Below are 22,755 nucleotides of genomic sequence, written 5' to 3'. Positions count from 1 at the left end.
CTTGGAAACCCTAGTGTGTGGAGGCCAGAGCCTACCAGACCTCCTGAGCCTGGGAGGCTAATCATGTGCCCTTTGGAGCACTTGATCCACCACAGGCTCCTGAAATGCTCCAGCCATTTTCCCCCCACACGCTGGATTTATGTCCTCTTTCCAGTTCTGGAAACAAATGGCTCCCCCAAACCATTTAAGCCAAGAGTGTGTTGACCTTGGTGATGCTGACCTTCAGAGAGCAGAGGATAGAAAGGACCAGCCACTGTCCCTGCAGGAGGTCAGTAGAAGAGTCACCATAGCCCCTTCCCTAGTTAGAGTACAGAAGGACAAAGCTTGAATTACACAAAGAATGGAGACCTGGGTCTCCTCCAGGGATTCAGGTCACGCCGGTGTGGAGCCTGCTGCCTTCAGTTCAGACCCAGCAATCCCAATTCAGTCTTTCCCTGAGGAGGAAACATCGCCCTTAAGGAACTGCTGGCCCACTGGGCAGAGTGCATTGCTCCAAGCAGCTGGCATTGCTGTGGGAAGGGAAGATTCAAAATCTGTTGAGTATTGACTCTGTTCTGGGCATTAAGCTAAGCTCTTCACAGACATACCTCATTTAATCTTCTCATTAGCACCGTTATATAGAAATTACGATCTCTGTTTTGCAGATGAGGAAAACGTGTCTCAGGGACATTAAGTACCCTGTCCAAGGTGACTGCAGCCACTAAGAGGAAAACCCATCCCCGACTCCCATTTTGCCGCTCCTTGCTTTGACCCATGCTCAAGTGTTTACGTATTTGGGGGATACTTTTTCTTATTCTGAAGGCACTAGAGTTCCTGACATTAACATAAGAACTTGCTTCCCAGTTCCTGCGCTTTCACAGTTGAACAGCCTTCTGTATCTTTGAAGTCTGAGGTCTGGCTGGGGATGGAGGTCAGAGGGAGACCAGTCGTGGTGCCCGAGAGTCTGCTGGGATCAGTGCAGATGCCTCATTGGTTATCCCACAAGGCCTTGAGGAGTCAGAACTGAACAGAGCCCCTCTCTTGCACTCTTGGGCTCTGATTGCCACTCTTGGGCTCTGATGGGGTGGCATCCCTGGGAGGTCCACCTGTGACTTTTCCTCTGGCTCTGCTATCATGCAGGGAGGAGATCAGAGCAAATATGGGGTGGAGGGGCGGCAAACTCACTTACGTGGAAAAAATTAAAATCCAGAGCAAAGAAGGCGCTTGGACAGGGATTCTTGGGTAAATGCCCACACAGAAGTATGGGGCATGCATAACGATCCTTTGTCCACTAAAGAAGTGAGATTTAACATTGCTTTTGTCATGGCCCTGGTGCTCCCAGTGGAGCCAGCATTTACCTGGTTTTCTGTCTCCCTGTTCACATTCCCCTGGAGGTACTGGTCTTACACTGACATGGGAGAGCTATATCCAACATCAGTCCTGCCACAGGGAACTAAGAATAGAGGAATGACACTTGGGCTCAAAGGTATTTTAAAGCTTAGAAAGTCCTGAAAGATTGCCCAATTCAAGCTTCTCATTTTAGGAATAGCTGGAGACCAGAGAGGCAAAGTGACTCCTGAGGTCATGTAGTGAGATGATGGCTGAGCCAGGACTATAGCCCCCATTGCTGTACCCCTACCCCTCTGTTAATGGTCCTGTGAAGGAATGAATAGACATACAGACGAAGGGAGTTTCTATAATGATAAGTATTTCTTTTTTCTTTTTTTGAGATGGGGCCCCGCCCTGTCACCCAGGCTGGGGTGCAGGGGTGCAGTCATGGCTCACTGCAGCCTCAACCTCCTGGGCTCAAATGATTCTTCTGCCTCAGCCTCCTGAGTAGCTGGGACCACAGGCATGTGCCACCATGCCTGGCTAATTTTCTAAAATATTTTTTGTAGATACAGTGTCTCACTATGTTGTCCAGGGTGTTCTCAAATTCCTGGACTCAAACGATCCTCCTGCCCTGGCCTCCCAAAGTGATGGGATTACAGGTGTGAGCTCACCATGACAAGCCTAAGATGTTAAGTATTTAGACTCAGAACACCTCTCCCAGCCAGTCTGAATCTGGGTCTTGTCCTCAGTTCCTCACATTAAATCATGTCCCTTTCTCCTCTTAGGGCAGCACTGGTGGGGCTGGCCACCCACCGCCTCCCCTGCAGCCTCTGTAGTTCTGCTTTCTGTTCCTTTTTGGTGTCTGTACCCACCACCACAACCGGCCCACCCTCCCTCTTTCCTTCCTTCTGTGTCCCGCTGCGGTCTTCCCGCTGGCTCCCTGCGTGCCACCACCTGCTCTGTCAGGGGAGCAATGGGCAGGGTCTGGCGGCCAGGTAGCCTCCAGAGCAGGATCAGGACTGCAGCTGAGGCAGAATGTCAGACATGCTGTGAAGCCCCCAGCATCTGCCCCAGGGGCTCTGGTGCTCCCATTGACTCAGAACTGAGAGGCTGGATTCACACTCCCTTTGCCCCAGCCACCACCACGGAGTTCTGTACTGTCCTTCCAGTCATCCCCTCCCATTCCCAAGACCCCCTGGTCTGGATCAGCTTTCATCTCTCTATGCCTGAGTTCCAAAACACCATCCTCATCAGCTCCCCATCTCAGCTTGTCACTGGAGCCTGCAGTGTCCACTATGGCTGGAGCCCCCATTGGCTGGCAGCACATCAGGTTTGTGTGAGTGCTCAGCAGAATCTCCTGTCCCTCTCCAGCCCAGCGCAGTCATTCTGCACACATCTGCCTCTAAGCCCTGCTTCTGGGGCTGACACATAAGCCCCTCTCTCAGATGATGGAGGAGGACATACTCCTTTATCCTTACTCTCTCCTCCAAATCCTGCTCATCCTTCAAGGCTCCATTTGGCCCCACCTCGGGCACATGGCCTCATGCAAGTTTTTGGCTGTCACTGGGCACACCTTTCTCTGAACTTTCCCCGCTCCTGGTAATGATTCCAGGTGTGGGGACATTTCTCAGAAAACTACATGGCCCTGAGTTGTCCTCAGTCTCATGTGGTCATTCTTCTGGTCCTTAAATCTTTATTTGTATTACGCAGCGTGGCTTGGTGAGAAGACCCTGGACTTTGAGGTCCTTTAGGCCTGGGTTGGAATCCTGGCTTTGCTCCCTAAGCACTGTGTGAACTTGGAACAGTTTTGTAACTTGAGTGAGCCTCCAATTTCTGACCTGGGGATAAGAATACCAATCCTTTAGATTGTTCTAAGAACTGCAGAGACTGTAAGTTCATTGAAATAGCTAATATTCATCGAGCCCTTTACTCTATGTCAGATACTCTTCTAAGCACGATGAATAATGTCCATTTTAGCAAAGGGGAAGCTGAGGCCCAGAGGTGAAGCAATTCAGCTAAGATCTCACTCCTAGAAGATGGCAGAATAAGGATTCTAAGTTAGGCAGTCGGACCGCAGAGCCTAAGCCCAAATGGGGGCTGCTGTGGCCATTCTCACATCTCCTCATGCCTGGTGCTGTACCCACAGGCCGGGGAGAGCTACATGAATCTTAAAACCTGGGTCAGGCAAAAGGAGGAGTCATTGTGTGGCATGAGATTATGACATGGTAAATAGAGCATAAGCCCCAAACCAGGTAAACCACACAGAGGAAGGGCTTTAGCTGACAAGAGGGCCCTCCCAGGATCTCAGCTTCCTGGCAGAGACCATGGAATCACACACACAAAATCAAACCACCTGGCCCATATGAAGCTCGAACTTCTCCTCCTTCAAATTTTACTCACTACAATAGAGGCTTTCTTGGATCCATTTCTTTGTGGTAGCCATAGTGTGTGATTGACATGGGAGTGAATTAGAATCAGTGGTGTTTTGGGCCGGGCGTGGTGGCTCACGCCTGTAATCCCAGCACTTTGGGAGGCCGAGGCGGGCGGATCACAAGGTCAGGAGATTGAGACCACGGTGAAACCCCGTCTCTACTAAAAATACAAAAAATTAGCCCGGCGCGGTGGCGGGCGCCTGTAGTCCCAGCTACTCAGGAGGCTGAGGCAGGAGAATGGCGTGAACCCAGGAGGCAGAGCTTGCAGTGAGCCGAGATCGCGCCATTGCACTCCAGCCTGGGCGACGGCGCAAGACTCCGTCTCAAAAAAAAAAAAAAAAAAAAAAAGAATCAGTGGTGTTTTGAGTGTTAATTGAGGCATTCTTTGCAATGCTCAAGATGATGGTAACATTACTAAAGCATTACTGTGTGCCAGGCTTTGCTAAGAGCTTCACATGTATTCTATTATTTGATTCTCACAAAAATAGGATGCAGGCACTGTTCTTATCCTTGCTTTATAGGTGAGGAAATGAAGCTTTAAACAATGTTAAATTATTGGTCCAAGACCAAGAAGCTTGTAAAGGGCAGAGCCAGGATTTGAACCTAGAAAGCCTGGCTCTAAAACCGCCACCTGTGCACTTTGGGAAGCTCCCCGAGATACTGGAAAACTGACTACTGTTTTGGACCTAATACCCTGGACTCCCATGCTTTTTAGTCTTGGCAATTGCCTGCAAGGCTGTAACTTTATGAATATGACGCTGTGAGTTGCACTTGGGACCGGAAGTAGATAGGTCTCTCTAAGGATCTATGTGGCACCAACAAACAACCTCCATCCCATACCATATGATGCTTTTCTCTCTTTTCTGTCTCCATGTGCCGAGATGTCTGGATTGGGTCATTCTCGTTTCGCCAAGGTTTTATCTAAGTGCTCAGCAGAGGGCTAGGTGGCTCACATGAGATTTCAGCTGCAGAAGCCAACACAGCCTGGCTTCCAACCCAGCTCCCAGACTCACCAGCCATGTAGCCTCAGGCAGGTTTTACAACCTCTTTCAAAACCAAGTCTCCCCACTGTAAAATAAAGATAAAAATAACACCTACCACATAGTGCTGTTGTAAGGATATACTTTTAGAACACTTAGCCTGGCACCCAGCACATAGGAAGTGTTCAGTAAATGGAATCTATTGTTGCTGTCCTAATGCTCCTTTATTTAAGTCATGTATTAGTTCACACTTTTATTAATACACTAATTACAAATGCAAAATTCTGCCCAGATGCAAAGTTAAATTAGATAGGCCTTACTTTCCAGTACAGCGAGACATGAACAACTTAATCACAGCACAGGACAGAACGAAATACGTGTGACATCACGGTGCCACCAGCTTCCAAGAGGGCCCAGAAAAAGAAGCAATTGATTACAAGAGACTGGGGTAGACTTTGTGGAGGAGGAGTGATAGGGATTTCCATGGAAGAAGGAAGATGGGCTGGAGGAATGGCACGAGCAGAGCAGAGAATCAGCAAAGTGCACGACGGGAGGAGGAGGCTGTCTGGTGTTACTGTCAGTGAGCGTGGGAGCCTGCCACAAGAAGTCGGTGGTGGGACAGAAGGCGGAGGCATCGAAATGTGTTGACGCAGAACCTGGACTTGATTCCATAGGGAGTCACTGATGACTCTTAAGGAAAGGAACAGTGTAATCCAACCTTTATTTTAATAAAACAACTATAAACAGTAGGATGGATGGATTGGAGAATAAAGACAATGGAGACAGGGACACTAGTTAGATGGCTAATGCAGCTACTTGCACCAGGGACTGATCATAAAGTAGACCCCCACTCACTGAGAAAGGGTGGATCAAATGCAGTTATCCAGGCAGGGAAGTGGGTTTCATAAAGGCATTTTATAAAGGTTTCTATTTAAATGGTTGTTACAAAAACTCTTGCCATCTTAAGTGTTGATCTTCAGTGATCCCCAGACTTAAGGTGTTAGAAACATATTGACCAGAGGTGGTGGCCTACGCCTGTAATCCCAGCACTTTTGGAGGCAGAGGCGGGCGAGTTATTTGAACCCACGAGTTCAAGACTAGCCTGGGCAACATGGCAAAACCCCATCTCTACAAAAAATATAGAAGTTAGCTGGGCATGGTGGCACGTGCCAGCTACTCAGGAGGCTGAGGAAGCAGGATTGCTTGCACCAAGGAGATTGAAGCTGCAGTGAGCCATGATCGTGCCACTGCACTCCCACCTGGGCCACAGAGTGAGACTATCTCAAAAAAAAAAAAAAAAAAAAAAAAAAAAAAGAAGTAAAAAGAAACATACTCCCCCATTGTGCCAGGTAATCATATTGGGAAGAGGATTTATTCACCCAGTCTTCTAGAGTTTCTTGCCCAACCCCAATGATTGCAGTACACTCTAATTCGGCATTAGTCAACCCAAAGAATAATGTGTTAAGAATTCTTTTCTGTTCACGTCAAAGTGTGACCCATGTTTGGCTTGTAGAGTAAGGCTCCTTCTATCATGTTTTTCCCAAAAGAGGGTGCTGCTGCTGCTGCCATTGCTTAAAATGTGGCCATTCCGATCCCACAGTCTCCTTCCTGACCCCATTTCCCCTCTGCAATTCCTTTGCTGGTGCCTCTGGAGAACCCAAATGTTTGACTCTCTGGAGGCTGGTGGTCTGCTGTGGCAGGGGTAGAAATAGCAAAAACATAAAAATAAAACTAGAAAAGGTTCTGTTGAGGTTCTGGGGAATTTAGGAGCATCCCCTGGGTCCTCTGTGGCAGTGGCTGCTCAGCGGGGCAGGAGGGAGCTGGGACCCTCTGTGGTGCTGTCATGGAGCCACTCTGCCACATGGCCTGTGTCTGGTTCATTCCTACACAGCAGAGTGAATCCCGTTTAACCTCGAAGGTCAGTTTATGTGATAGGCTAGATGCTAAGTTTCTCATACTCTAAATGTGTTTTGGAGGGAAAGGGGTCAAATATTCGCCTGGGCTGTCAAAATTCAGACTTATTTTATTCTACAAGCTGATAAACTACTTAAGGACCACAACCTGTCATATCCATTTCTATATGCCCGTGCAGAGCCCAGGATGGCACCTCCTGCCCCTGGAGCGAGGTAGCACTATGTAGGGGCTCAGCGCATGCCCGTGGAAGGCAACCTGTGGGGTTCAACTCCTGGTTCTGCCATTTATTATACTATCTGACCTTGGGCACGTGACTTATCTGCTCTAGGCCTCAGTTTCCTCACAAAGTTTAGGTGATTTCTTTTTTTTTTCTTCTGAGACAGGGTCTTACTCTGTCACCCCAGCTAGAGTGCAATGGCACAATCACAGTTCACTGCAGCTTCGACCCCCTGGGCTCAAGCAATCCTCCCGTCTCAGTCTGCCAAGTAGCTGGAACTACAGATGTGGACCACCACACCCAGCTAATCATTTTATTTTTTTGTAGAGATGGGGCCTTGCCACGTTGCCCAGACTGGTCTTGAACTCCTGGGCTTAAGCGACCCCCCTGCCTTGGCCTCTCAAAGTGCTAGGACTACAGTGCTGGGATTACAGGCATAAGTACAATGCCCAGCCCCTCACAGGGTCTTTGAGAGGGTTAAAAGAGGACAGAGCTCTGATAACATTGTCTGGCACATAGTAAAGCATTGGATAATTTTTTTTTTTAACAAGAAAAGTCAAAGTTAGAGCCAGAGAGGATCATAGAAATGCTCCCCTCATTGTATGGATCTGGAAACAGGCTCAGAGATATTAGAGGTCTTGCCCACACTCCAACACATTTGAAACAGAACCTGGATAAGAACTTAGGTCTGTCTGATTCCCTGTCCAGTGCTCTTCCTACGACACCATCCTCTGAAGTCCTTAGAAGCCATGTAGTATAAATTGTAAGTCTCTACTGGGGGACCCAGAAATGTCCCTTAATAAAGCCCGCACATGGATCAGATGCACACTGCTCTGCCCAGTGGGACGTCTCTCTATGCTTGGAGAATTAACATTTTTTAAAAAGTCAAAAGTAAGTGAACATATGATTGTAGTAACGAACCCAAGGTCAAGTATATGGCACCAGAAAGCCCAAAGGGAAGGGAAGGCAGGTGCAAAGTATGTGTGGATGGGCTGGGGCTGGCCAGCTGAGGCTCACGCTTGTGCCTTCTGCTTCTCCCCTGCTGTTGCAGAGAGCCCCGCTGACGAAGAGGAGCAGTGGTCCGATGACTTTGTAAGTATTTGCTCCTGGAATCAGAAGGGCATCAGGGTCCCATGGGAGGCCTTTTGAAGGTCTTATTTCTGAATTACATGCTGGTGGTCAGCCGCACGTCCCAAGAGGGCAGACTTGGGAAGGTCACCTACAGGCGAGGCATACTGCATACCAGCTGACTTGACTGGCACTCACTGTGTGCCTGGCTAAGAGTTTTCCACACATAACCCCATTTAAACCTCACCACAGCCCCTCGAGGCTTATGCCCACCTTCAGTGCTGGTGTTCAGAGTACTCACTAGCACAGCCAAAACAGGTGTAAAAATGTTTAAATGTTTCCATATCAGTTGGCAAATGCCTTTGCCCTAAACTCCCCAGTGCCCCATCACTGCCTGACCCCCGGCCAGGAGCCCTAAACGAACCAGCAACTAAAGAATAAGTGTCTGGCACATGAGGGAGCCTCCAGGACCAAGACAGAGAAAGTTTCAGTCACTTGCATTTCCACAATTCAAACCCAGGCCCTCAGATCTCAGGACCAGGCTCTTTGCCACCAAGGTGCTTGCTGTGATCAAGAGAACATTAGCAGAGCTCGGGAGGCCACAGAGAGAGAGAGAGAGGGACCTAGTCATGATGACACCGGGGATGTTGTATTGGAATTACCTCTTTGAGGTAGCTCTGAAATCTGCAAGCCCCTGTACTCGCTTCTCTCTTGAGCTGAGTGTTACAGGGACAAGACATCCTAGAAACTTTTCTTCACAATAATTATTCCTCACTTATATCAAATTCATCCAGAATGTTAGCCTGCTCCAACCTGTGAGTTTTAGATCTGGAAGGGTCCCAAGAAGCCTTCCGTACAACCACATACCCATTTCACAGATAAGAAAACTGAGGCCAGGAGAATGAAACTCACCCAGTTCAGTGGAATGAGAACCCAGGACTCAGACCTCCAGTCCTGTGCCCAGCTGTGCACACTATCTGGAGTTTATACAGAGTCTCAGGAGACAGGAGTTCCTCCTCCAACTGCAGAAAAAGAAAAGAAAAGTGAGGGGAAGGGAGGGTTGACTTTTCTGCCCATCTCTTGGTCATGGAGCTCCTCCTGGGGCCCAGCTGCCGCAGCTCCCTGAGACGCACTGCCGCTGCGCCCCCTGCTGGCTGCACACACACACACACAGGGCCACATGTAAAGCAAAGAAATTGGTTGGTCCACATTCAGAGGTAAGAGAAGAAAACTGAGCAAGCTGGCTGGTTGAAAAAGAGTACACAATGGGGACTTAGAAAGCACAAAATAAAATCAGCCTGGAGAGGAGGCAATGACTTTCCCCAAAATCAAACGACCAAAATGAAGATACCAGCCATACTAAGGACTGAGTAAGCATTCACTCACAGCTCTTTTGATGTCAGTAGATGGATCCCCCCTGCATGCAGAATGAAATCCGGGCTTGTTAATAAAGCCTCCAGGCTTTCTTGATTAAAAAAAAAAAAATCCTGTTATAAGTTCTCATTCATTTGTAGGAGCTAAAAATTAAAACACTTGAACTCATAAAGACGGACAGTAGAATGACGTTTACCGGAGGCTGAGAAGGGTGGTCGAAGGGGCAGCAGGCTGGGGAGGGAAATGGGGACGGTTAATGGGTGCAAAAATATAGTTAGGATGAATAAGACCTGGTGTTTGACAACAGGGTGACTACAGTCAACAATAACTTATTGTACACTTAAAAATAACTAAAAGAATATAACTGGAATGCTTATAACACAAAAAAAAGATGAATGCTTGAGAGATGGATACCCCATTTACCCAGATGTGATTACTACACATTGTATGCCTGTTTCAAAATATCTCATATACCCCATATATATATATATATACACACACACATACCTACTATGTACCCCTACAATTCTTTTTTTAAAAGATCAACAGGAAAAAAAAATCCTGCTATATAAAATTGCTCATGAAAGGCTACAGGCCAAAAAGAAAGTGGAAAGTCATGTACAGATCATGCAATGTGATAGGCAGAGTGTGGGGGCGGTGGACTTAGAGGCCAGAGGACCTCTTATGTCCTGAGTCAAATATTTCCTCCACATTAATGTATGTACAAACGGCATATACATAAAACACCTCTGAAAAACATGCACAAGAAGCCTAGTAACTCTTTTTGCCTCTGTGGTGAGAAGAAGAGAGGCTGAAAAGGAGATTGCACCTTTTATCCTTCTGAGCCATTTGGACTTTAGACCATGAGAATGTATTTTCAATGTGGACTTAAATAAAATGTGGATTTGAAAAAAACAGGCTGGGCGCGGTGCTTCATGCCTGTAATGTCAGCACTTTGGGAGGCCGAGGTGGGCGGATCACCTGAGGTCAGGAGTTTGAGACCAGCCTGGCCAACATGGTGAAACCCATCTTTACTAAAAATACAAAAATTAGCCGGGCTTGGTGGTGCAATTTGTAATCCCAGCTACTCGAGAGTGAGACAGGAGAATAGCTTGAACCCAGGAAGTGGAGGTTGCAGTGAACTGAGATTGTGCCACTGCACTCTAGCCTGGGTGACAAAGCACAACTCAGTTTCAAAAAAAAAAAAAAAAAATAGCCAGGCATGGTGGTGCATGCTTGTAATCCCAGTTACTTGGGAGACTGAGGCAGGAGAATTGCTGGAACCCAGGAGGCAGAGGTTGCAGTGAGCTGAGATTGTGCCACTGCACTCCAGCCTGGGCAACAGAGCGAGACTCCATCTCAAAAAAAGAAAAAAACAAAAATAAAGAGAGTGAACTCTGAGTCCATTTGCAGCCTTGACCCTGCAGCTTACCAACTCTGCTTGGAATTTTTTAAAAATCTCATCTGAAAGATATCTAGCTGGTCCTGTGTGTCTCCTCACCCTCTTCGTGTTAAACCTACTTTCTCTTCAGTGATCAGCATTCATAATAGATAAAACCCATTGGTTATTCTGTTTTATTGGGTCCTTTTTCTATCTTTTAAAAACATATTTTATTATCTCCTATTGTTATTCTTTGTGGATCTACCGAGTGTCAGCTCCTGTTAGCGTTAAGTTGTTCCTGTGTCCCCCCAGGACAGTGCAGTGGTGGGGAGGATAAACTTTGGAGGCAGAAAGGCCTGCTTCAAACCCCAGCTTTGCCTCTTACTGACTGCCTATCCTTGTGAAGTCAATCTCTCCAAGCCTTGTCTCCTGTCACTGCTCCGGCCTCCCAAGGCAGGAATGGTCCTGATGGCCAGGCAGCACAGACAGGGACGCTGAGCACAGTGTCTGCATCTGCGCTTGCAGGACAGCGACTATGAAAATCCAGACGAGCACTCCGACTCAGAGATGTACGTGATGCCCGCCGAGGAGAATGCTGATGACAGCTACGAGCCGCCTCCGGTAGAGCAGGAGACCAGGCCGGTTCACCCAGCCCTGCCCTTCGCCAGGGGCGAGTACGTAGGTGAGGTCCCCCGCAGACCTGGGCACTCTGCCTTCCAGGCCCATGGGGAGGTGGGATGGCCAAGATTGCAAGGTGGGGACACACCCGGCTGCTGCCTGAGGGCCTCTGCCTGCCTCCCACTCCCACCACCTCCAAGCAAGGGGTCTGGGCTCCCAGGTAAAGGATCCCAAGCTGTAGGGTTTTCCCATTCCAGGGGAAGGGACATCTTTCCTAGATCTGGAACTTTGAAAGCAGGCATAAATAAATAAATAAACCCAGCATACCCCGATGGTTCCACCCCTGCCCAGCACTCCCAGGGAAAGCAACCCTGAGATGAGTCCCCATTTTTAGGGCTTCGTGTGCTAAAGGTTCTGGGATTTCTCTTAAGAAGTCTGTACAGAACAATGAGCTTCGAGGATCCCAGTGTCTGCCTCACCTTCCTCCCATGTCTAGTCCAGACTGTGGGGTTTTACCAGCGGGTACAGGTGCTCAGGAGCCCCAAACCTGGAATGAGCCTCATGGGTTAAACGGACACAGCTTGGGTCTGGCCGAGTATTTTTTTTTTTTTTTTTTTGAGACAGAGTCTCACTCTGTCACCTAGGTTGGAGTGCAGTGGCACGAACTCGTCTCACTGCAACCTCTGCCTCCTGGGTTCAACCTCCTGCCTTAGCCTCCCGAGTAGCTGGGACCACAGGCACCCACCACAACACCCGGCTAACTTTTGTATTTTTAGTAGAGACAGGATTTCCTCACATTGGCCAGGCTGGTCTCGAACTCCTGACCTCAAGTGATCCAACTGCCTCAGCCTCCCAAAGTGCTGGGATTACAGGCGTGAGCCACTGCACCTGGCCCCAAGTATGTATTTTAACGCCCATCTTTGTTCCAGTCTTGGCAGATGACTAAGTTCCCCAAAGGTTCAGAGAGCAAGTATGTCCATGATGGTCATGGCGATGCCAGCATTTGTGTGGACTGGCTCTACATTTAACATCTCACTGCCATTAACCCCTTCCTTACAGTATACCAGGCACTGCTCCTTGCTTCACTGAATGAAAGTAAAGTGAAGGCCAGCTGGGCTTACTGGGTTGCCACAGTTGATCTGTTGAGCACCTGCCATGCACCAGAACTATGCTACGCACTGAGCATTTAGCTGCACGCAAGAGGCACATACTCCCAGAGATCTTCTAATTTACAGTTTAGTGCTTTCCCCCGGGGGTCTACCTAACCCCCTTGATAATCCCATGAAAGAGGTCAGAGGAGTGAACTGACTGGGCCAAGATTCTCTAAGTGATGGAGCTGGGATGCAAGACAGGGCTCCTAGCTTCCAAAGCCCAGCTCTTCACAACTCTGCTCTATGCACCACCCACCATACTTGGTGAATGACCTTTTTCAATCATCACAATAACCCTGGGGAGAAAAGGGCTACTGCAATTCAGGGTGGTTAAGTGGCTCATTCAAGCACACGCTCTTGGCTGAGTGTGGTGGCTCACACCTGTAATCCCAGCACTTTGGGAAGCCAAAGTGGGTGGATTGCCTGACATCAGGAGTTCAAAACCAGCCTGGCCAACATGGTGAAACCCCATCTCTATTAAAAACACAAAAAAATTAGCCGGGCATGGTGGTGCATACCAGTAATCCCAGTTACTAGGGAGGCTGAGGCAGTAGAATCGCTTGAACCCAGGAGGCGGAGGTTGCGGTGAGCCAAGATGGCACCACCGCACTCCAGCCTGGGCAACAAGAGTGAAACTGTCTCAAAAAAATAAAAAATCACACTCTTCAAAGCCTGTCTCCTGTGTTTTGCTACTTCTGATGGGCTTAAATATTACATTAAATATTTTTTGACTCAGAAATCTGAGTAAACTCCAGGAGCTGCAAATAAAACTGACAAGAGTTAAGGCACAGAAGGAAGGATGCCCTCGTGGCTGAGTACAGCCACACCACCAGAAAGAGGCTTCTGAGGAGGCAGCAGAGGTGAAGTTAACCACATACCTTCAACAAGCAGTGAGGGCCGAGGGCAGGGGCAGGCACCAGGAGGTGAGCATAGAGGCAGGGGCCTAACAGGCAAGGACAGCCGCACCAGGCGAGCTGGGGCTGTCACAGGAGGAAGCAGCAAGCCAGTGATGCAATCCAGAGGCCAGTGCTAGCACCTGTGCTGTTCCCAGTATGAAGAATACGCCAGGTTATTCCTATGCTAAGATTTTCCTAAAACACATCAGTCTGAATCTTTGCTCAGCTCATTGAATCGCTGGGGTAGACTTGAGGCCGCCTAAGGCCTTGCTTACATGGCACAGGTGATATGAATTCTACTTATTAGGCAGACACACTGCACCTACTGCCTTCACTGCCGTCTTCCTAATCCCCACAAGATCTCTAAGGTCGATATTATGATCCTCATTTTAAAAATGAAGAATGTTGGCCGGGCATGGTGGCTCATGCCCGTAATCCTAACACTTCAGGAGGCTGAGGTGGGTGAATCACTTGAGGTAAGGAGTTCAAAACCAGCCTGGCCAAAATGGTAAAGCCCCATCTCTACTAAAAATACAAAAATTAGCCAGGCATGGTGGCGCATGCCTGTAATCCCAGCTACTCGGGAGGCTGAGGCAGGAGAATTGCTTGAACCTGGGAGGCAGAGGTTGCAGTGACCAGAGATCACGCCACTGCACTCTAGCCTGGGCAACAGAGTGAGACTTTGTCTCAAAAAAATAAAAAATTAAAAATAACAGTGAAGAATGTGAGTCCCAGAGAGGTTGACTAACCAGCCCCAAAGAGCACAGCTAGTGAGTGGCTGAGCAAGGGGCAGAACTCAGACCCAGTTGGCCTTAGAGCCTGACTCCTTTTCTGATACCTGCTGAGAAGGACAGTCCTGGACCAAAGGGATCCCACAGATTCCCTGTGAATGGAGCGAAATCACTGAGGGAAGGAGCATGGAGGTTGACCCACATGAATAATCACCACCTGGATACGCTTTAGCATAACCTGGGGAACTTTTCCAACCTGTAATGCCAGACTCCTCCTGAGAAGTTCAGACATTGCCAGGCTGGGGTGGAACCTAGACCTTGGCATATTTAAAAGCCAGAAGCACCTCACCCCCACCCCGCACCCACCAGTGCTGCTTCCATGCCCTCTGTGTGGCCAAGTGTTGGGTTGTTGGCTCTCCTGAACCTCTGGGTGACCATCACTGCCCTGGAAGGATATTTTTAATGAGGACATTCTTCCAGTTTTTGTCGTTTAAGTCAATAGGCAGTTGAAATTTTTGGCCTAACATTTCACTTTACTCTTTCAAGGAATGCCCATGGATCATTTGTGGCTACATAGACACCTGTGGTTTTATACTTTCTAGATCTCAATGGCTTCCACCCAGGAAATGATCCGGAGCCTCTTTTATGTTATGTTTTTTGTTTGTTCCTTTCAAGACAATCGATCAAGCCAGAGGCATTCCCCACCCTTCAGCAAGACACTTCCCAGTAAGCCCAGCTGGCCTTCAGAGAAAGCAAGGCTCACCTCCACCCTGCCGGCCCTGACTGCTCTGCAGAAACCTCGAGTCCCACCCAAACCCAAAGGCCTCCTTGAGGATGAGGTAAAGTAAATCTGTCCCAAAGGCTTCCCAGCACACAGAGAGGGGGCGGGGCAAGCGACCAGGACAGCCTGCCCGCTGGCTGTCCTCCTTCTTTATAACCTGCTATTGACTGTCCCCTCTCACTCTCCACTATTGTACCAAAGGGACTTGGTTTTCTCCAAAATGGCTTATTGTAAGCATGTCAGTTTACTAGAGGTGTATGGTAAAATATCAATACTGAGTCTGTGCCCCTCATATTATTCCCTCCTTCTTCGCTGTGGTTTCCTGTGAATCTCTTCTTTCCTCCCTAAGATGTTCTTCCCCTCTCTTTGTTCTCCTTTGCTTCTCTGTCCTGTTGTTACCGACAGCAAATCCATATGGGTCTGCAGCAACTTCAATTCTTGCCTCCTGGGCATAAGGCAGAAGGAGAGACCAAGGCAAGTTTCAGAGCAGGAATGAAAAGAAGTCAAGTACACTTAGAAGAGGGCCAAGTGGATGACTTGAGAGATCCAGTGCGCTGTTTGACCTTTGACTTGGGGTTTTAAACACTGGCACCCTTCTGGGGTCTTGTGTCCCTTCTCCCCGATTCTTCCTTTGTGTGAGCTGTCTGCTTGTGCAGTGGCCTGCTAGCATTTGGGAGGTGAGCATGTGCAGTGTGCTTACCGGAGTTGTATGCACACTCCCTTGAGGCACTCTTGCCTTACCAGCTGAATGTTTCTAGAAGGTCAAATACCAATTAAACTCTGCCATTTTGCCTCTTAATGCGCATGCTTGAGCCCACTTGCCCAACTCCTGAGATCTTATTGGGAAACTGCTCATCACTAGTTTCAGGTTTTTTCTATCTATTGGGAGACTGCCTTTCTCTGGTGCTGGCTGTGACCAATTATTATTTTAGAGAGACAATTAACAACCACCTGACAATCACCTGATAGTCTCCTGACATTCCTGGGGCAGGGGAGCCCTCTCCTGTCCTGCTCATGCCTGACTAGCTATTATACCCACTGTAACACTGTCTCCACCTTACTTTCTTTCCTCCACCTTCTTTTCTCTCTGCTCCTCCATTTTCCTCTTCTCAGATGCAGAGGGTGACATGGGCCAGGATGTACAATGGAGATAGCTAGTCTGTAAGGTACCCCGCACAACCTGTGGAGGAACTGACCCCTGACTTCCCTTTGACAGCTCTTGCTTCTCACTTCCTCCCTCCCCACAGCTGCCCCACCCCCACTGCCACCAGGTGTCCAGAGACCCACCTTTTCAGATGGCCCAGCATCCAACTCTGGGTTTACCTCCTCAATCTCCCCTCTCAGCTCTTAGAGCTTGTGTGTCATTTTCCCTATGGAACTGCTGCTATTTGAAAATGAATACATAAACTCATCAAAACTGTTGTAATAACTGATAAAGCCTAATGTGTTATGGCTCCCAGAGGTCCTTGCATTTTAAATAAGGACAGAGACCAGCCGGCAGCTTCTCTAAGAAATAACTTGCCTCTAGAGGATAAAACTTATGGCTTACACACATGTGAAATGATCTTCATTCCACCTTTATAAAATTTGCAGCCCAGCAGGAGATGGAAAAGACGGACTTTTAAATCAAAATAGAGGCAGCATCTAGGCCCAAATTCCTGCTTTGGCCCTTCTAGGTGTATAATTTGGGGCAAGCTAGACAACTTCTTTTTGTCTGTTTTTCATCTCATCTCTGTTATTTTGAGAATTTAATAAGAGAACATATGTACAGCACTAAATACAGTGCCTCACACACAGAGGGGTTTAATACATGTTGGATTCCTTTCTACCATATTCTAGATTCTTGACAAAATCCAGTTTTCTAGTTTCTTCTGAAAACTGAAATCTGGCAACACCAGGCCAGCAGTGGCCTCAAAGCAACTGTGCCCCAGGGCACCCCCCACTCTCGGCTGTGAATCCCTGGTCTCTTTTTTGATTTGTCATAGCTCCCACGACACATACAGTGCAAGTACACACCCTCACCCTGTGCACACTCCTCCCACCTGAGAGGCGACATTGTCCTTTCAAGGGTGCGAATAGGGTGGCAAGAAGAAGCTGAGCAGGGGAGGGGACAGGATGGGGAGACCAGCTGTTAGGGTCTCACTGTAAATTATTTCAGCATTTGGCAAACCCATATGAAGACACAAATTCAGATACAGAATGCGAATGAATACTGTGGGTTATGCAAGGCTCTTCATTTCTGTAAATAACTGAGAATGGACCCCAGGGAGGCAAGGCAGAGGTTTGCTAATAGCAGCCTCGTGGAGATGGCTCAGACAAGTCTTCACCAGTGGGAAAAAGAGAAGCAAGAAGGTGGGGGCGTTCTGGAATGGGCAGATGGAGAGCCAATATAAGAAAGAGGTGTAAAAACAAATACACAAACAAACAGAGGTCAACATTAAGATATGGCTGAACCATTAGTTGGGAAAAGAAGAAGTCAAGTACCAGAATAAATAAAAATGTTTAACCCTGTTCTACAGGTTATAGGCAAAATATAGAGATACAGGCTAAACAGAAAGCTAGAGGTGGGGCAAAGACATTTAGGGGGAAGAAGCATCTGTGCTATAATGAGAGTGGCTAACACTTGGTGGATGCTGTGTATCCACTGGTGTTCTGAGCACTTTGTGTGCATTATCTCATTAAATCCTCACACCAACCACATGAAGTCTATCATCAGCCCCACTTTACAGATGAGGAAACAAAGGTGTAAAGGGGCTAAAAAAAAAACTTGTCCAAGGTCACAGAGGGAATATGCTTAGCTTAAAGGGTATTTTTATAAGAATTCAATAAAATAATGTACGTAAAGCTTTTAAATGCTCATATGAGTGGTAAAGAGAATGCAGCTCATGTGGGCATTTAACAGCTAATCAAAATGACTCCTGCTAAGTAATAGGGTATGAGCCAATGGGAAAGTGAAAATAAGATAAATGCATGTTACTCCTATTTTTCAAATCTGTAGTCCTAGGGGGAGGCAAACATGTAAACACTTATGACAAGTGTCTTATTAATACTGAAACATCTAAACATTGGAGTTGATCTAAGATGATTTTTAATCTATTTTTAATTTGGAATCATGTCATTGTAATAATTGAAGAAGGATTTCTAATACCTGTAGGTGATGGTAGTAGAATAATCTACCTGGCTTCGAAAGACCAATCACTGATTCACTAAAGTCAAGTTTTTGTGTTTTGTTCATGAAATAAGGGGGTTGATATTAAAACACTGCAGCAATGTCAAAGTGGTCAATAAGACCACATGATATCCTAATAAAGGATATAAAATATGATGGTTCTTCATCACTTACTTATTTCAGCAATAACAACATTAAAGCATTGAATTGCAATGTTGGGAATATACATTGTACATACCTTCTCCTAAAACCCTATAAAGATGAGAGAGTTGGGCAGACACTACAAATAGAATTTGTTGAGACTGGATCAAGTCTTTTTTTCCTATCATTCTTTGCGAATACAAATGTCTCCATTCCAGAAATATCACTGAAGTGGCATCGTTGTCTGGGGTACATATCTGGGATTCATGTCTCGCACTGAGATTAATGACATAGACACGTGTGGGTGGGTTAAGGAGCATAAAGTTTAATAGACAGGAGAGAGGACAGCATCTCTCTCTCTCGTAAGACAGTGGAATCCTAAAAGGAAAACCGGGCCTGTGGTGGACCACAGCAGATTTTATAGGCAGGCTTCAGGAGGAGATACCTGATTTACATAGGGCCCATAGATTGGTTTGATCAGGAGTGACATTTACATGGTGCAGAAGAGGCTGGTCGCCCCACCCTAATCTTATTATACAAATGGGTTTTCTACTTGGCCAGTGCCGTCTTGTCTGCTCCTTAGTGTACAGGTGGCTGGCAAAGAGAAGGGAAGACAGAGCCACTGTTTTGATCATGCATAGGCACAGGTAGCATTTTCCTATTGGCACAACTGCCAGCATTCACCCATGCAAGCTTCCAACTTGCTTGTCTCTATCAGCAGCCTGATTTTACAGGCTGCTCTTTGTTAGAAAAGCAAACGATTTGGGGCTGCTTTTTATTAAAAGGAAAACCTTACCAAGGACATCTTACTCTCACTATCTGCCTAAGTAATTTTTTCTTAACTCCTATATCATCATGACTCTAAACAGCTCAGATTCTAAACACTGCAGATAAAAACATTTTCTGTAATCAAACCCTGCAGAACAAAACAAGTACAAAATTGAGAATACAGAAGAAAGAATAAATTTTGAAGTGGTTAAGTAGGACTAGGTTAGGGCCTGGAGCTTCCAACTTCCCTATATCCATTCAGGCATCATTGCCAAGTGTCAATACCAATATTCTGTGTTCAGATATAGGATGTTTAAGGATTTTGTTGACTACAGGGTTTAAGAGGGTGGCATGCCTCCTGGGGGCTCAACCTCTCCTTTTATAGGAACTAACCCCTAGAAGAGAAGTTGGGTTCTGATAAAGCATGTCACTCTGGCTGCTAATGAATCCAAAAAGGTGGACCCACGGACTCAAAAGGGTCCTGCAGGGATACTGCAGCCACCCAACATCCCGTTATTCAAAGCTGCTAAGTCAGCCCATCCCAGCTTTGGCTATTGGGTTAGTCAATTTCAATTCAATTCAGAGAGGCATTTGGCCAGATACTGGAAACACAAATACAGAGAAAGAGAAGGCCCTGTCCTTCAGGAGTTCATAGTTTGACACTGTAGGGCCAGAGATGAAGCAGAGATGAGGACCAGGTTCCCTGTGCCACAGAGAAGCAAGTGCCCACTTCTGAATGGCAGAATCCAGGAGAACTTCCGATGATTCAGCAATTAACTCCCCAACAGGTCATACATCTAGAAAAGACCCAAGCACAGATTTCCTCCCAGGTCTGTATGCAAAGCCTCACCTCCCTCAGCCAGATCATCTCTAAACACAACTGCAGATTGAGATATGTGAGTAGAACTCTCTGGTGCCTCTTGGTCAGCTTCAGAGGTGAAGAAAGAGATAAGAAATAGCAATTAAATGAAGAGAGGGTAGATAAGACAGAAAAAAGAGGGGGAGGATGGAACGTACTAGAATGTGGTGGATAAAAGTATGGGTGCTAAATTATTGAACTGCTTGAGTTCAAATGCTGGATCTACCACTTTTTTTTTTTGAGACAAGGTCTCACTCTGTTGCCAAGCGCGATCACAACTCACTGCAGCCTCAGCTTCCTGGGCTCAAGCAACCTTCCCACCTCAGCCTCCAGAGTAGCATGTTTGGCTAATTTTTCTATACTTTTTGTAAAGACAGGGTTTCACCATGTTTCCCAGGCTGGTTTTGAACTCCTGGACTCTATCTATCCACCTGCCTCAGCCTCCCAAAGATCTGGGATTACAGGCATGAGCCACTGTGCCTGTCTGGGTCTACCACTTTTAAACTTGACAACTTGAGCAAACTACTTAATTTTTCTGTGCCTCAGGTTCTTCATCTGGAAATGGAGCCAATGGTGGTACCTCTCTTATTGTGTTGTTAGAAGGATTACATGAGGAAAAAAACATGTACAGTACTTAGAACACCTGGCAATAACTTTTTGATTTTGTTTCTCCCAGTACCCTTCTTGGCTGCCCACTAGGGCAGGTGGTAAAAACCACTTTTGAAATCTGGTTACCTCATTTGTGTCTTGTCAATATGAAATCCCTCCCTGCCTACATTTATGGTCATTTAATTATTGACAAAAGTGCTAAGACGATTCAATGGAGAAATATTTTTTTAAAACAAATGGTGCTAGGTAAATGGTGCTAGATGTATCCACAGGCAAAAGAATGAAATTGGACTTCTAATCTCACATCATACACAAAAATTAACTGAAAATGTAGCATAGACCTAACTATAAGAGCTAAAACTCTAAAACTCTTAGAGGAAAACACCGGTATGAGTCTTTATGGCTTTGGGTTGGGCAATGGTTTCTTAGATTTGACACCAAAAGTACAAGCAATAAAAGAAAAAATAAATAAAACAGACTTCAAAATTTAAACATTTTGTGCCACCTATGAAACCAATAAGAAAGTAAAAAAGCGGGCAGGGCGCGGTGGCTCATGCCTGTAATCCCAGCACTTTGGGAGGCTGAGGCAGGCGGATCATGAGGTCAGGAGATTGAGACCATCCTGGCTAACACGGTGAAACCCCGTCTCTACTAAAAATACAAAAAATCAGCCGGGTATGATGGCGGGCGCCTGTAGTCCCAGCTACTTGGGAGGCTGAAGCAGCAGAAGGGCGTGAACCCGGGAGGCGGAGCTTGCAGTGAGCAGAGATCATGCCACTGCACTCCAGCCTGGGAGACAGAGCGAGACTCAGTCTCAAAAAAAAAGAAAGAAAGAAAGAAAGTAAAAAAGCAACCTATAGAATAGAAGAAAAGTTTTGCAAATTGTATATCTGATGACGAACTTGTAACTAGAATATATAGAGAACTCTTGTAACTCAATAAAAAGATAAACAACCCAATTAAAAATGGGCAAAGATTTGAACAGACATGTCTCCAAAGAATATACAAAAAATGACAATAAGTATATAAAAAGTTACTCAACATCATTAGTCATCAGGGAAATGCAAATCAAAACTATAACGAGATACCATTTTGCACTCACAAGGATGGCTGTCATAAAAAGGATGATAACAAGTGTTGGTAAGGATATGGAAAAACTAGAGCCCTCATACATTGCTGGCAGGAATGAAAAATGGTGCAGCGTCTTTGGAAAACAGTTTGGCAGTTTCTCTGACTGTTTAACATAGAGCTACCATATGACTCAACAATTTCACCTCTAGGATATTCCCAAGAGAAACGCATGTCTACACAAAAACTTGTACATGGATAGTCATGACATCATTATTCATTACAGCCAAAAAGTGGAAAAAAGCTCAAATGTCCATCAGCTGATGAATGGATAAACAAATGTGGGATACTCATAAAATAGAATATTATTTGGCCATAAAAAAGGCTGGAGTTGTCACACATACTATACCACAGGAAACCCTTGAAAACATTATACTAAGTGAAAGAAGTCTCAAAAGACTACAGATGGTGTGATTCCATGTATATTCAATGTCCAGAATGTGCAAAATCTATAGAGAAAGAAGGCAGATTTGTGGTTGAGTAGGTCAAGGGAGTGGTGGATGGGGAGTGACTAATGGATGCAAGGTTTCTTTTTGGGGTGATAAAAATGTCCTAAAATTAGATTGTGGTGATGGTTGCATACATCTGTGAATATACTAAAAGTCACCAAATTGTACAATTTACATAGTAGAATTTTATGGTATGTGAATTGCATCTCAGTAATGCTTTTTTAAAAAATCACTCTCTCCCATACAGTCAACTATGAATGTACAGCATTCTTCTTATTCAGTTTTATATTTCTTTTAGGCTGATTATGTGGTCCCCGTAGAAGATAATGATGAAAACTATATTCATCCCACAGAAAGCAGTTCACCTCCACCTGAAAGAGGTAAGAGTTTGTCACCTTAAGCACCTGAAAATTTTTAGCAGCTGATGGGGATATACAAGAGTATTTGGTAGTAAGTTCTAAGAGGCTCAGAAATGACAGTGTCCAGGCCTTTCTCCCCTGGGCCACGGTGTGTGCTGCTTTGGCTGGTTGGGCAGACACCATCAGTGACAACCCATTTCTGTGTCATAGCCCTTCCCCGCCTTCTCTTTCCTCTTCCATGATTTAATCCTCCCATCTCAAATTATGAAAGCACCTGGGTAGTTCTCTTCAGCTGCCCTCGCTTTAAATGGATTTCTCATAAAACCTAATACAATGTCGCAAGCCACCATGTTGGCCTTGTAAACACTGCACCAAGAACAGTTTCTGCAGAAGAGCAAAAAAATGAAAGAGTGAAATAT

At 46.3% G+C, this 22,755-nt stretch overlaps 1 protein-coding gene across 5 annotated transcripts in view; it reads left to right on the top strand.

Moving 5' to 3' along the window:
* BLNK (B-cell linker) overlaps positions 1–22,755 on the top strand; it is a 77,619-nt gene that overhangs the window by 32,786 nt on the left and 22,078 nt on the right. For 4 of the 5 annotated variants that reach the window (XM_012000108.1, XM_012000120.1, XM_012000113.1 and 1 more), the window contains exons 4-7: positions 7,906–7,946; positions 11,203–11,359; positions 14,749–14,912; positions 22,276–22,357. In XM_012000108.1, the coding sequence (XP_011855498.1) occupies positions 7,906–7,946; positions 11,203–11,359; positions 14,749–14,912; positions 22,276–22,357 (444 nt within the window). The remainder of the gene's footprint in view (positions 1–7,905; positions 7,947–11,202; positions 11,360–14,748; positions 14,913–22,275; positions 22,358–22,755) is intronic. The other variant, XM_012000129.1, reaches the window with a different exon arrangement.

This window comes from Mandrillus leucophaeus, unplaced genomic scaffold (genome assembly GCF_000951045.1).
Source record: "Mandrillus leucophaeus isolate KB7577 unplaced genomic scaffold, Mleu.le_1.0 Scaffold117, whole genome shotgun sequence".
In the NCBI taxonomy this organism is placed as follows: Eukaryota; Metazoa; Chordata; class Mammalia; order Primates; family Cercopithecidae; genus Mandrillus; species Mandrillus leucophaeus.
Note: the sequence above shows the minus strand (reverse complement) of the source record. Positions and strands in the feature narration are given on the sequence as shown.